The following is a 15826-nucleotide window of genomic DNA, read 5'->3' as shown; positions in this document are numbered from 1 at the left end:
TAATTGAAAGAGTAACATGCTGGGCAGGTGCTAGCATGTCAGTAACCATGGCGCCCAGTGAAGGGCACAACACGTCCGTGTCATCAAATAGCTTTTGTACACACAATGTTTAAAACACGCAAAGTTGAGCAAATAACAGCAACCCCCATGACACGGAGGCCCTTTTGTGAGACAGGAACCAGGTAACATCATCGGCGGTGTTCAGTTTAATGTTGCTGCCATGGATACTGGCAAGCCATCAATTCTTTATGACTGGAGTGCTTGCAGTGGTAATCCTCTGTTTTTTTTCCCTGAGCCCAAACAATACAGCTGGCAGATCAGGCTGGGGACAAAAAACAGCTGTTTAGGGCCTGTTTTTTGTTTGCTTTGTGTGTGTGTGTGCGTGTGTGTGTGTGTGTGTGTGTGTGTGTGTGTGTGTGTGTGTGTGTGTCTCTCTCTCTCTCTCTCTCTGTGCGTGCACGCTCTGAAAGGCTTGTGTAACCACCTGAAAAACAAAGAAAGAGATCACTTTTAATTCGTTTCTGTGCGATGGCGGCCGTGGCTGTGAGGTGCAGGGTTCAGAACACAAACGGGCTAAACCAGACAGGCCGGATAATTAACACACACAAACCTAATAGCTCATTTCTGACGGGGTCAAAAAAGAAAAGGAAAACAACCAGGATATGACTGTCCCCCGTTTGCCTTACTGTGCATCGAGTGTAGGCAAAGAGGACTGGTGGGACTTGAAGGTGCCGTGGTGCGTATGCAAAACACTACAACAAAAGGTATGAGCCGGGCTTGTTTCATGCCACGTGAATTACTCTGATAGCGTGACAGTGCATTTGCCAGTGCCAGGAGCAGCTATTTCTCCCTCTGTAAACAACCAAGGCATAAAGAGAATATTCTCTCATAACAGCCATCAAAAATCAATCCAAATACACCCTGATTTCACACCCTTAGCCCAAATATCCCCCCTTGGAAAATATTGTCGTAAGCGAGCGAGAGAGAGAGAGAGAGAGAGAGAAAGAGGGAGAGAGAGGCTTGGGGGAAGTTAAGAAGACAAGGATAAGATGAGGGGCCAAGATGCATACAGTATCACATTGTTGTCATGTGAAAACGCCATGACGCCAATCAATTTTTGTGATTTTGAAACTGTAATTGTCTGACAGAGGGCTGAGCAGCCTTTCTAACCCCAGGGGCAAAATGCACAGCCCACTGTGTAATTTAAAATATTTGCAGGGGTCGATCTGTCAAGAGAAGTTTTTCTTTTCTTTCATTTTTACACAAATTAAACATTTTGCAGCCCCTTTATCTGCTAACAGCATTAGAAGCTCTTGAAACTGTTTGAGGATGGCAACCCAGCAGTAAAGGAAACCAGATAACCAGAGGGTAGCCGGTTCAAATCCCCGGACAGGCCGGGTAATCCTGGTTGGACTTGGGCTGACAACTGGGGGGTTACTTGAATTAGGGTTAGAGTTACCACCAGCATCTGGGATCCTTCCAACAAACTGCCCCAAACGGTGCTGCTTCGGGGCCAACGCTGTGCTGCTCCTGGTCCAATGAAGGCAGTGAATGACAAATCCCCAATGTAACAAATGGACCAATAAAGTACAAACTAACAAACTTAAGTGCCTACCCATTCTGCCGCACTCCTCTCTCTTGGTGAAATATTTGAAGCCGTTGGCAGCACGGCGCTCTGCCTTCTCATGCTTCTTGATGTGCCAGGGCAGCTTGGTGGTGATGTTGGTGACGAAGAAGCAGCCCGGCCGCAGACAGTGGTAGTGGCCCCTCATTCTGAACTCACAGTGCTGTAGCGGGGGGACAATGTAAAATACACACATTTTCAGTCACCCTCCATGACAAGTTTCCAAGTTCATTATGCAAAAGAGCATGGTAACAAATGGAGCTTTGATACAAATGAATAAACACTACACCCGGTATTCAAGTGTATTTCATCAACCTTATCAAAAGCTTGCAATCCCTGTTTGTTTGTGAATTGGGAGAGTCCCACATATAAAAACATGCCAATTCTTTACTATTTATCCAGGCTCAGTTCTCTCAGACACCCCTCTTTTCCAGCATGTCTGTACACCACCATCTGTTTGTGAGCCCCTGGTCCCAAAGGACTGGGCCAAATAAGATCTGTTCATTTTAGGAGGTGGGGATGAGCGGGGGCGGGGGTGCCATTTCTTGAGAGGGCCGATTTTCGACACATTAATGAATTCATTTAAACTGTTCTCCAAATGCGGGCTCATGAGAGCAGGCAGGGGCTGCCATTTAAGTTTCATTTGCGAAGCATTCTCCTGATTTTTGCCCTATTCCAGACAGCCTTGTTTACTGTGCGAGTGACAATGATTTATTGGGTAATATCAGCTAAATTGGCCTTTTCTGAGAGGAGAATGCGGCAGTCAAAATGACATCATTGACATATAAACAGGCATTACGGGGGTGAGTTGACTGTCTTTTTCTGCGGAGATGGAAGACCGCGAGAGGCGATTGTGAAAGCCCAGAGTCAAATAACCTCAAATACAGGTCTAATAGATAGCATACTTCATGCTTAGAAAACTCTGGGATATGACAGTTGGTGATTCAGCTCAAGGCCTGCTAGTCTGTGGCTTTGTGTTATCAGCTGCACCCACCTGGTTGGGACAGAGACACTGCAGAGAATAGTAGGAGAATTGGTCGCGCACGTTGACCAGGTTGTTGTTGGGGTTGATGTGGTCCAAACAGTGGGACTCGGCCTTGCCCGAGGTCTTGCACACATATTTGCAGTTCCCAAACAAGCAATGGAAGTGAAACTTATTGGAGTACTTGCAGTCAGTAGCCAAACAGGGATCACTAGATGGATGAAAAGAGAGGGTATAACAAATTGAGTCAATACTCTCACTATCAAAGGAAACAAGTAATTCAACACAAAAAAAAGCTGCCATACAACAGAGACGGATGTTTCTCGTACTTTTCCTGAAACTGCAGGAAGCCGGGTTTGACCTGGGGCTTGGCATTCTCCAGAGAGGTGGTAGCCAGAGGGGAGTTGGCTGGCAGGTTGGGCATGGAGGCGGGCATCTGGGGGATGCTGCCTGTCAGCTGTTTCCATGCCAGCAAGGAAGGTGGAGCTGAGCCGTAGCCACCAGTGGAAGTGAGACTGGCCACGTCCATAGAGGGGTTGTTGGCCATGGAGATAGGAGCGGCAGGCTGGAGAGGAGCCCCTTCACCAGACTCCTTAGCGTCATTGAAAGCTGGCTCTGATTTTACCTTCAGGTTGGCTCGGAGGTGGAAGCTGAAAAAAACCCAAAATAAGAGCCTTGTTTAAATTTCGGTTTGGTTCAACAAAGCTTAAACCTATAGTGTGCCAGGTAAGGCCATGAGTTAAGGGGAAACAATCAGTTTTCAGGATTATCTCTTTATATATGTTGTAGGAATAACAGCCATAACACTGAGCAATCTTAATGTGTCTCTGAAACGCCATCAGAATTGAGGGAAAAAATGTTTACAAGTGATGTCACTGGTGGATAATCTGTAAATTGCCATCTTCACATGGTATACAGCGGCATTTGCTACAACAGCAGTATGTTATTTGCATTTTCCAACACAGTGTAGCCTATTTTAATGTAGCCCACTGAAGGTAACGGCAAACCAGGAATTAAAAGTTGTAGTTTTCACATTCATTGATTTTCTGCCTGTAACTTTTCCTGCACAATTTTGGCAAAATTTCAGACACAAAGGAGACTGCTTGGTATTACAACTGCTTATGGAGTGTTATTCCTGCAATGTATAGTATATAGAGATAATGTTGAAAATCATGATTGCTTCTCTTTACGTAAGTAAGTTGTTAGTTTTTCTGATAATTGACCAATTTGGGCATCTGATATTTACTTAGCATGTTTGATGGCTCCGTCCACTGTGCTAAAGAGTGCTCCACAATCCTCCACCAAACAGTGGAAGTGGACCTTCTGCAGGAAGTCACACTGAGCCTCACAGAAGTCATCTGTGTCAAACCTAAACGAAGAGGCAAACAACATGGAAATACTGAATAAAACATTGCATCAGATGAAAAAAATAATAGCGAAATGATTACTTACCTATCAACAAATGCTAGCTGGTACATGTTTTTGACCAAATGTCTTATTTAGGTGGAAGACATTAATTTTCCAGATTCTAAGTGATATATCTGTACCGTCACAAAGCACTCGAGGTGAGGGAGAGATTCTCCATTGATATTCTCCAAGAAACCATGTGATTAGATGAAGATAGCAGAAATGTTGTATGGCAACCTAACTAGCCAACCTTAACCACACACCTAACCACTGTAGCTGTAGTTGCCATCACGCAAAAAATTGACTTGTTTGTATACACTGCATGATATTTTCAAGTTGTGAGAATGTCAATCGGAAATCCTCATTGGTCACATGGTTCCCAAGACACAAACGTCATCAAGCACAGATTAAATAAAAAGCTTGTTTGTGGCAAAAAAGGAAGTTGGGGCAAAGAGAAATCGGCTATTGGACATAAGGCAATATTCTGTATTTCAGCGGGTTTTCATTAAAATGCTAGTAATCATGTGATTTATACTGATCTTCTAAGTACAGTACCTCCAAAAACCAGTTGTGCTTTTTGGCAGCATTGAAAAAAAAAATCTAACTCCAATAAATAGATGAATCAAAATGTAGTGACTCAAAGCTCCCGCTAGCCATTTAGTACCTGCGTAGATATGTTCTCCAGATCTCTGTGTGTTTTTCTGGCAGGGGCCTCTTCATGATTCTGCTGAGGTACTGAGCTGCCTCTGACGTGTCTGCACCTTGGCCTGCCTCCAGTTCTGTCTTCATGTTCATGGCGTTGAAGAGGGCAGGGTTCACCTGTGACATCTGCAAAACACACAGCGCATAGACATCCAGCCACTGGGTTAACCAAGCGCAGGTAGGCTAGACACTTCTACATGTCAAGACATGCGTGGGGTAGTGCGTGTGCACGCACACACACACACACACACACACACACACACACACACACACACACACACACACACACACACAGGCAGACACAAACGACTTGGCAGAGCAAAAAAGGCTCAGCCAGATTTACAAACATCCGGGCTTTTGCTTGACTGCGAGCCAAGTGTGTGCGCCACAAATTCTCCAGGGGCAACTGTGCACTCTTTTATGTGATGTGGCGGCTCGGATCTTCACCCCGAAAGGCTGACATGACGCAGAGAGCTGTAGGACAACGGGTCCTCAAGCTCCACTCCTGTCAGGGTTCAACAACTGCTTTGTGGAGTGCGACTCATGAATGTACACTTTTCTCCAGCAAGCCCTGGGGGGGGGGGGGGGGTGTTTACTCTCAGCCAGTTAGCCGGAGGAATAAATGAAAGAGAGAATCTGTCATTTAATCATCAAGGTGAATGAAAATCCCCCCGGTGAATCTGTATCAGTTCCATGTAGATGTATGATTGAAATGATGTCCACTTTATTCTTCACAAAAAAAAAAAAAAAAGAGCCAAAAGCATACACCTTCGAACATCCCCTCGCTAACATTTAGACTTGGTAAAAAAAAAATGACCGCGACGGCTTCTCTTTATTTTTCCTCCTCTGACTTTCTAATCAAATAATTTACAAACTCCATAAATAAATACGGAGAGAGAAAGAGAGAGTGGGGAATGAAAAAAAAAAAGTAGGAAGGAGGAGAAAAAAATGGATGGCGAGTTCAAAACAGCTCATCAAAAAACAAACATCTCAATATATCTGGCATGGCACCCAGCCACTGCTTCATTATATTAATTTGTGAGAGGTGCAGTGAAAATTACACTCTATGAAAAATGGCTGGAAAATTTAAATGATACAAACTCATCTTATTAGCGGTGAAACATTAAAAAACAAACAGGCCCCTCCGCGTCCCGCTAATTTGTCTTGGGATGAAAAGCGTTTGATGGATGGATCTTACCTTATTCATAAGCGAGGATAAAAGAGATGTATTCCCCGGTACAGGGTGTCCGTTTGATTCATTACTGGAACAAGGAAAATGAACAATGTTTAGTCAAGATTTGCATGAGAACAGTAAATATTACTATTTATCACACAAGGTGTGCATGTATAATGAAGAAGAAAAATGCTGGCTTCACAAGAAATGAGATCTACTGTAAGTTGGACAGGAAAATTGGAGTTGAAGGTTTAGGCAAACATCCCTCTCGCAGAGAAATGGAGAAATATGGGGAGGATCATAAATTGGTATGCAAATTTTAGATGACTGTAATAGTTTAGACAAATCTACACATTTATCACCAAACCCGCCAAAAAGTGTCTTTGATCTTGAAATGAATAAATCCAAGGATTCTTAATTGCATCAACACTGTTTTGTTTATGAGGTGAATTTGTAGCGACAATCAAATGTAAGTACTCATTAAGCGGTGAACGTTAAGTGTCCCGTGTCGTTGTACCTGTGGTCTTTCTTGCTCAGGTCCAAGCTGTGCTCTTGCATGGCGTCCTGGGAGGCCCCGGAGTTGGCGTCCACCGGCTCCTGCTTCACTTGAACCAGACTGAACCGGCTCGCCGGAGCGGGCTGACCGTTTCCTGAGGATCAAGACAGAGACACAGAGGAGAGGGGAGGAGAGACAACAAAGTTATTGTTGGTCAGCATTATTACCCAATGACGAGATCCAATCTGACTTCTGTCCTGGCCCGAGAAGAATACTCCAAGTGATAATTATTTGCGAAATTATGTCAGGCCGTCAAGCCTTTTAAATGGTGATTGAGAGGCGGGAGATATGAGGGAAAAAGACTTCTTTTTCTGTAGCACTTGTCACAACTCATTTGCCTGGCTGCCTCTTAACTGGTCATTAAGTGAGATGCTAATGCTGAGGGAAAGTGGCAGTCTAAGATTATCCCCCCCCCCCCAACACACACACACACACACACATTTTCCACCTTCCCCGGCTCCTTGTTGGCCTGACAACGACGGCAGCCAATGCCACCGAGCATGCCCATGAGGAACCGGGGGGTATGGGGGTATGTCGGTCAGATTAGAGCTGACAGCCAATCAGATCGGTTCAAATAGCGTGACCTCTCGATCACATTCTCTTCCAAATAGGTATTCAGTGGATGCTGTGAGTGAGGACAGGAGCGGTGAAATAAAATAAATAAAGACGGGCTCGGGGGGTGGGTGGGGGGATGTGGTGGGGTGGTTAAAACATGCTGACAGGAAGGTGAATCCAGCCCCCCCCCCAATCCCCAAGTGATTGAAATATTAATTTGTCCTGGGGCTATACAGAGAAAGCTGGGCAAAAGCTAGACATTAAGTGGTGTTTTATTAAAAAAAAAAAAAAGATGGAGGGAGGAGTGGAGGCCCCTGGCACAGCCTGGGCCAGACTGGTGTGTATCAGAGGCCATGATTGGTTTGGTAGTGGTGATGGGGCGGAGGGGGTATGTCATTTAGGAAATGGAGGAGGGTGGGTTGGCTGGTGCTGAGGGATTGTGACAGGCAAGGTCATGGGCAACCAAGTGTGTGCCCTTGGCCCTCAGCCGAGTGAGGCCCCTCTCCTTTTTTCACTGGGGAGAAAGAGCAAGACCAGCCTACGTAGGAGGAAACCAACCTCAGCCCCCCCCTCCCCACACACACACTGCTAAAAGATGACCCAAAGACATATCAGGCAGAATAGGAGTGGAAAAGCCAGTCTTAGGCCTTGTCAGCTGAAAGCAAGGAGATGGGGATGTGTCAGTGTCAGTGTCAGTTTAGTCTGACAATGGTGAGGTATGGGGGGGGGGGGGTGCAGGAGTTGAAGAAAATGGTAGTCATACAATTTTGTGCTTGGTTTGAGGTCACCAAACGCTTACACATGCCCCAACCCTTAACCCCCACGCCAACCCCCACCGACTGACTTGATAAAAGGACACCCCAAATTAACTAGCCAGACGAATCCTGCCTTGTCATTGGCAATTACATCAGTTTACGGACAAAATGAGAGTGCATGATATCGAGAGCAGCTACTCCCTGTATAATCCACACATGAGCGCCATGTGACGATAAACACAAGCACAACTGTCTCGAGGAGCAAGCTGACTGTGTGAGGTGGTTTCTGCTGTAAAAAAGTCCCCTGTACTCTTGCACAGTGCTATGTGTTTTTATTTTTTTTCCCGTACACTTTCCAAAGAGGGGGAACAAATGAGTTTGACTCAAAGCAGCGTCTTTCTGGAAATTATCCAGGAATAATGTACAACCATGTAATTACTCTGGATAAGATACAGAGCTTGTGAAAGATCATTTGTACTGTGTGTCTAATTAGTAAACCCTTCAGATGCTTGGATCTCTAGGAAAAACACTTAGGGGTAAATTAGACTGGAACGCAAATAAAAAACATTGAGAAAATGCTGAAAGCAGAGATAGGGGAACAAGAAATGACATAATTTACTCTTATTAGAAGCAAAGTTTCACAACTCTCTTTCAAACAAACAAACACAACACAATTTGGAGTAGCCACACACACTGAAACACCCATCTCACACCTTTTTTGACTGTGAAGCACAAACCACTTCCTCTTCAATTTAGCCCTGAATGCCCTGTTCACACACATTTCGTTGAAGCAGATGTGAGAAATAGCAAAAACAAAAAACCTCAATCGACCCCTGTCCTCCAGTCGTGCTTTGCTGTTTTAGATGCAACGTTGACTGAAGTGCACGGCAGAGCCGCTCAAGTGCCCTCGACAGCATTGGGGAGGACAGCTTTTGTGAGCTGCTGCAACGCTCCTCTTCCACTGATGAGGCTGTGCGCGCGTGCATGAGTGTGTGTGCGCGCGTAAATGCGCAAGTGTTTTTTGGGGAGGGGGAGGCGGGGGGTTGTGGTACCATCTGTGGAGGCCCCACCCTCAGCGGGACCCTCCCAGGGTTCAGGGTACCTGCTGGAAGCCCAGAGGTGGAGCTCAGTCTGACAGCCCGGGCTCCATACACAAGCTCCTCGCTCCGCGGAGCAGCTGCCCCGTTTCTCTCCCCGGGCCTGTCCTTCTCGAGGAACACCACCAGGCATCGTAATCCTCCCCAGCGCAGGCATCCGGAGATGCTCCCCGATCTGCCCAATTTACAATCCACACCCCACCTGCTCCGGCTCAGCACAGGAGGCCCCACAGCTTCTGAGTGGGAGAGTGTGTTCGGCGTATTACGAATTTAATACCTCACCTTCATTTTTTTCCTCCCTTTTTTTTTTTTAAGAGAAATATGGTAAACAGACAAGGCAATTACCTCCAATATTTATGTGAAATGTGTTTACACTGGATGGAAATCAGCTTGTTTTCTATTTTTTGTTGTTGTGAGAACAGTGTCTCTAGAAATGGAAAAGTGTATTTTTATGAGTGTGTAACTCTTCTTGTTTCACTGGGGTGAAAAAAAAGAAGCTTTCTCAGCTCTGGTGCACTGAGTCAATTCTGCATGAGCAATTTCTGTTTTTATATCAGTTTACGAAGAGGGTAAGGGAGAAAAACAAAATTTTTTGTTCTCTTAATTTCTGAACTTAATTTCATTCCACCTCCATTTGCTTGGAACGAGCACAGGCACAGATAAGAGACCAGTGATGAGGAACCACGTTCGACACAAGCCCCGGGAGCCCCCACTCCGAACATCGTAAGAGACTTTTACAGGCTTTACTCTCCCCTGTCAGCGCATTTATCTCCAAATGGATTGTGGGTATCTGACAAACAATCACCACAATAACAAGCCCAGAGCAGAGGACCATGCCTCAAGTATGTCGCTTAAACTCCCTCAAAGCGGGAGTTTTCCTCTCTCTCTCGCGCTCTCTCTCTTCCCTGTGTGATGGTGATAGTAGTGACCTCTGCATGCACTCTCTCAACTCTAGTTGGAGTGACGCGAGTCCACACACGAAGGGGGGATTTGGATTTTAGATGAAAACAAGCTACATTGTATTATCATTAGCTCAGTAAAGGTTGTCTTTGCCATATATTTTTTTGTAATTTTTGGCAACAACTTCAGATGGCCTAACAGAAAAAAACCCATACAATTAACAAAGAAGTCTCTCCTGGACACATGATAATTTCACTCAAGCTGTTTCAATTAATAATGAAGTAGATAAGGGGTCATTATTACTTTCAGCTGTGTGGAAAAAAAGGGGTCAAAGTAATCACCAAACCAATCACTACTTCATTTAACATTGATGAATATTTGTTGATATTATACTAACCTGTGTCTGGGTTGTTGGATGGTTTGAGGGCAGCAGCTGCCAGTCTGGCCATCATGGGTGATATCAGCCCCTTGCTCGCCGAGATCTTCTCCATGATGGAGGAGGTAGCGAAAGAGGTTGGGGTCGACACCATTGCCCCATCCGTCCCCACTGTGGAGCAGCCCTGGGTCAGCGAGTCGGTGGACATAGAGTGGGCACCAGAAGAGACGGCTGACATCAAACTGACAGCCGAGTGGGGGAGCTGAAGAGGCAGCCTGGGCATGATGGGAAAGAAGGGGTTGGAGGCAGCCAAGGCATTGTTGGAAAGAGCCAGGGCCACGGGCATGTTACTGGGCAAGGCCTGGGAAAGCAGACTGGACATGCGCTGGCTCACATTGGACAGCGAGGTCGTGGGCTTCAGGGTGTGGCCTGATGGGGAGGAGGAGACGGCAGTGGTGGGTGTGGCTAGCAGGTGAGGTACGGTGGTGGACTGCTGGGTGGTGGGCGAGGCGCTCAGGCTGGAGTTCTTGCTGCTGATGGCTGAGAAGTCCACCAAATCGTCGTTGCTCGATTCTTCCGGCTCATCCTTAGATGCCAAGAAGGCGGAGGAGAGGCCGATGACACCTGAGGAGCGGATGTGGCGGCGCTCATGCTTGCGCTTGTGTGAGGTCATCTGGCTGGTGGAGGTGAAGGTGAAGCCGCAGCCTGAGCGGATGCAGTGGAAGTGGTTGGTGGCCTTGCTGTACACACAGCCCTCATACTTGCACTCCTCATACTTGTAGAACTTCTTGAAGCCGTCCTTGGCGTAGGCGTCATCCTTGATGTGATAGCTTTTGTGCTTCTCGATGTCACACTTGTTTTTAAAGGTGAAGGTGCAGCCCGGGCGCCTAAAAGAAAGCATGGAAAAAAAACAGGAAAAGCATTCAGATGCCTGATCACAAAGGTTCATCAGTATTATGAAGCAGTTTGGAGTCAAGGAGTGAGGCCACATGACTCAAATGCTTGACACTGGAGGAATGATAACTGTAGATTAGGTAACACATCAGCAACTTACTGATAAGTCACCATGGTTAACCTTTGCCAGAGGAATCTTTTCCATAACATCAGCTTGGTGAACCAACCAGGGAATTTCTATGTTTATCAAAATTGTTATCATCAATTCTCATTTTATATGATTTGAAATAAAAAAAAAAAGTTCATACGAAGATTTGAACATATGATAATTTGGTACACCAAATGTTTCCATGTTTATCATGGGTGTAGATTGCACAAATGTATAACAGCCCTTCCAGACCAGCTGCCAGCGAGGGAATTAGCTATAACATCCCTTCCTAAATTACGTTACGTTTTTTACGTTCCACAAGTAAGTTCCACAAGTCAGTACATAGGCAGTTTTTGGTTAAATAACATTTCATTTTCCTAACCTTTTAAGGAGTACCTCTGCAAACCCAACTGTTAATAACAATGCAGATGCTTAACTTTTACTTTGCAGATATTGCATATATGGCATATACCTGGTTCTCTGAGTATTATTAGAAAAGGTAAAGGAAGTTCGGTAGGCCAACTGCAAGACTTTGAAGGTGGGAGTACACCAGTGAAATGTTGTCAAAATAGAGAAAGGGCGTGCAATGATACAGAGTTAAATAACGCAGTGCTGTACATTCAATGTCACACGCAACCAGTGAGGACAATGCAAAGAAAGACATGTTCTCTATTCATTTTTTTCATGCCGCTCAGTCTTTCGCATCTTGGTTTATTAGGAATGGTGGTTACAGCAACACACAAGCTGACCGACAAGCCAACAAGACCGAGGACATGGTGTTGACCCCAGGGCAGTGGGTGATCTTAGGCCGGTGGTTATCCCCAACGAACCCATCACCCAGTTCTGCTCTTATAAATAAATACCTGGGGGTTCATATTGATAAAAGACTCCGCTGGAGGGTCCATGTTGGAAGCCTGCAACAGCGGATGTATTTTTTATGTAGACTAAGGATCTATGGAGTTGAGCAGAAGTTCATGTTACTATTTTACCATGCAGCCTTAGAGAGTATTATAAGATTTGGGATAACAGCCTGGTATGGTAACTTGTCTGTACAGTTGAAAACATAGATCGCTTGTCTGGTTCAGACTGCTACAAAAATTATAGGGGTTAAAAAAATACTCGTCCCTCCAAACAATCTATGAGGAGTCAGACAGGCACAGAAAATAGTGTCTGATCCAGGTCACATTCTCCACCCAGAGTTCCAGCTTTTACCTTCTGGTAGAAGATTCAAGCATCCCCAGAGTAGGCTGAACTGTTATAAACATTCATTCCTGCCCATGTCCATTAAGATTCTTAACACTATCAGGTAATGTAGGATGCTGGTCACGGGGGTTGTGCAATAAGTCATCATTGATAGAAGGTGTGGATGTGCAAATTGTTACATGTTGATGTTATTTTACTATGTAGCATGTATGATTTTATCTTCTCTGGAACTGTAGGACAGCGTCAAGAACAAATTTCCCTATGGGGACATTAAAGTATATCTTATCTTATCTTATATAGGCTGAGTGTTACCACGAAGTGATGAGGGAGACATACAAAATATTGAGCCCCATTCACCTGCAGTGAAAGTGGGTGGTCTTCTGCCCATAGAACTGACACTCCACCGTGCCGCAGTCCTCGGTGGCACGAAACCTCTGAAAGCCGTCATTGATCAGCTGCGCGTTCTTCTTGTGGAAGTTCTCGTGTGTCATGACATCAGAGGTGCTTGTGTACACTTTGTTGCAACCCACCTGTAGAGACGAAACCAAACAACACGACTGGAGAAAAAAGTCTGTCTCCGGGGTGCAGACGTGACAGTGTCGATATGTCAGGGAGGACTGGAAGATCATTTTCATTGAAGATCAAATCATTCTCAGACAAAAGGTGCCATCAAGAGTTCCGATGCTAGACAAACTGTTGAGAAATGAGCTCATTGTGGTTTAGATGATTCCAGTGGCCTAGAAATGGTTAGCACACGGCTGTTTTCTTTTTTCATTTACCATTTATTTTATGGTTGTAGGGACTGGAGATAAGAGCTTGACAAGTGCTAGTTAAAAAAGTCAAATAAGGCCAAATTATGCTGCAAACAATGCTGTAACTTCTACAACTGGTAAAAAGGAAGAACTTCACTGAAAGAGGCAGTGGTTACAGTTCGCAGCATGTGATTGAAACTACCTGCCATATAAGGATGTCTTTTAGAAAGTGCAATTCATAGTTGTAGCGTGAGACTGAAATCACTGCAACCTTACTGTAAGTAAAAGAACAAATTTCACAGGTTTAAAGGAAGAGGGATGTGTGTGTGTGTGTGTGTGGGGGGGTGTTGCTTGTCTTGTTCTTTAGTTTAAAATGTTCTGGTACACAGGAGCCTTCGGAGCCAGCAGAAGGAAAAAAAAACAGCTAATGTTTGAATTAAAAGCAGCAATTGTATATCATCCCTGGCACTTTTCAGCCACACAAACGGGGCAACTTCTCCATATCGAGTCAAACAATGAAAAATATGCCACTGCGTTTTTTTCTCCCTAAATCAAGAGTGCCGATGCCAACATCTGCAGGTTCTCAGGGACTGTTAAAACAAGGGCTGAAACGTCTTAATAACAATTAGGCCGTTAGAGGGTTTAAAAAGAATATATCTCAGGCCATCCTCCGCTGGGCCGCTGCCCTGCTGGTGAGAAAGCTCTCAGCGGGATGACACCTTGAAAATAAGCAGATGTAAAAAAATTAAACAAATCCGGAGGGGGGAATGATCTTCAACTGGCTGCTTGGTACTAAAAGATGAAAAATGTGTAGTTTATATAAACACCTAACCGAATTTTTATCCATGCCAATTAAGGAGCGAGAGAGTGAAGAGGTGTGGGGAAAACGCAGGGCGGCCACACATGTCTTCATCCATTTAATTTTTTCTTTTATTTACTTTCTAACACCTTTTGCCAAACTGCTCTTAAAATGCAATTTGGGATTAATGGAAAAAGCGGTGGAACGGTAATTCCCTTTTATGGATGTTGTTAAACTGTGCGACTCGCCACCATCTCGGAGCTCATGTGTGTCTTGTTATGGCTAAGTGGCCCTGTTTTCCCAGAGCCCGGCATCAGCCATGTGACACTCTCCAACTCCTTTTGTTCTGCTATACTCTATGCCATCACGAATTGCCCCTAAATGGCATCATTGGTGCAAACAATAACTCAACTCAATTGTATTTAGGCTCTTTTATGGAGACGGTGTAGGCCGTAGGTTCTTTATGAAGTCATAACTTGAGCACCGAGTTACATATCACTTAAACAAACAATATAGACTGACTATTTCATGGCATAAAATTCAATGGAAAATGACATCAGCGCTTACTGTACATTAAATGTTGTGGTGTTGCCCTAGAGTAAACTCTGATAAATTTTATACTGAAATCCCATTTCATAATGAGCTCTAGCATAAGGGACAATGGGTCATGTGCATCCAATGCCTATAGATGAGGGGGTCATATGTTTGTGTATACTCATGAATGTCTGTGAGAGAGACAGCGGCGGGGAGGCACGTCTGAGGCTGTGTAGCTTACCTGCATACAGTGGTAGTGGGTGCTCTTCCCATTGAGGTGGCAGCCGTGGTAGTAGACACTGCAGTCATCCAAGGGGCTAAAGCGCATGAAACCGTGCTGCAGGGAGTTGTCCCTCTTCTTGTGCATGTTGTAGTGCCTGATTACATCCTGCTTGCTGGTAAACCTCTGCCAGTAGGAAGGGGGGGGGGACAAAAATGTACAGCAACAGGTTGGTATTTATTTAAACCACTCACAGAATCAGCAACAAGTCACTTTATCGCCAAGGAGGCAGCAGCTGCAACTCGCAGGAGCCAGTTGGCAGTCAGGGACAGCCAGGATGTCTTTAAAGGTGACATGTTCAACGGTTATTGATTTACTTTGCATATCTCAAATAAGCTGTGACCTATCCAAATGCAGCATTGAAGGCTTATCTGAGAAGTGGGACTTTTTGAGCACAGGAGAAGCATCCAGAATGTAAATTGGGAAAGTTATCCACACAAGCCCTTCTTTATTATCCCTTTTTATTGTATCAATACTTTTTTTTTTCTTAATTAAGATGGATCACTTGACATGTAAGATCACAGTTGTAATATTTCTGACTTTGGCAAAATGATGTTCCGTGCAGATGGTTTTTGAGATGTGCACAGGGGAAAAATAGAAGACAACAGAAATAAACAAACAAACAAACAAACAAACAAACAAACAAACAAACAAACAAACAAACAAACAAACAAGCCAACCAAAAAACGTTTTCCCTTTCAATTCCCTCGCCGAGATATGATTCCATTTTTAATTAAAGCATTAACGTTCGCTTTTGGTGCCGGCTTCGCCTGTAATAATGAGCAAATATGCAAAGATACCCTCCCTCTAAAATTAAAAAATCCCTCCTACACCCAGGAGTCTGGAAGAAAGAAACAGAAAATTCACTCCATAGAGACAGACGGAAACCAAATCTGTTGTAATTGGGCTTAAGCTGATGTTAGAGAAACTGTAGCAGGAGGATCACAAATCAACGAGTCTTCAATTCATATTTATCTCTAGCTGAGGAAAAAAAAATACCAGAAAGAGACTTTCCAAAACATATCTAATTGCTGCACAAAGTAGGGTAATTGCCTTGTGTCATGTGTTCCACCAGTGCACAAGCAAAA

General features: G+C 44.6%; 1 protein-coding gene across 1 annotated transcript in view; it reads right to left on the bottom strand.

Annotated features, from left to right (window-relative positions):
* The window catches only part of casz1 (castor zinc finger 1), a 208270-nt gene that overhangs the window by 7850 nt on the left and 184594 nt on the right, over window positions 1-15826 (bottom strand). The window contains exons 8-17 of the mRNA XM_056299172.1: window positions 14700-14864; window positions 12731-12903; window positions 10150-11015; window positions 6407-6539; window positions 5914-5977; window positions 4678-4841; window positions 3853-3975; window positions 2936-3256; window positions 2619-2817; window positions 1616-1787 (exon numbers count right to left, since the gene is read on the bottom strand). Coding sequence (XP_056155147.1) covers window positions 1616-1787; window positions 2619-2817; window positions 2936-3256; window positions 3853-3975; window positions 4678-4841; window positions 5914-5977; window positions 6407-6539; window positions 10150-11015; window positions 12731-12903; window positions 14700-14864 — 2380 coding nt within the window. The remainder of the gene's footprint in view (window positions 1-1615; window positions 1788-2618; window positions 2818-2935; window positions 3257-3852; window positions 3976-4677; window positions 4842-5913; window positions 5978-6406; window positions 6540-10149; window positions 11016-12730; window positions 12904-14699; window positions 14865-15826) is intronic.

Source organism: Lampris incognitus, chromosome 2 (assembly GCF_029633865.1).
Source record: "Lampris incognitus isolate fLamInc1 chromosome 2, fLamInc1.hap2, whole genome shotgun sequence".
Classification (NCBI taxonomy): Eukaryota; Metazoa; Chordata; class Actinopteri; order Lampriformes; family Lampridae; genus Lampris; species Lampris incognitus.
This window is presented reverse-complemented; position numbering and strand designations above follow the sequence as displayed.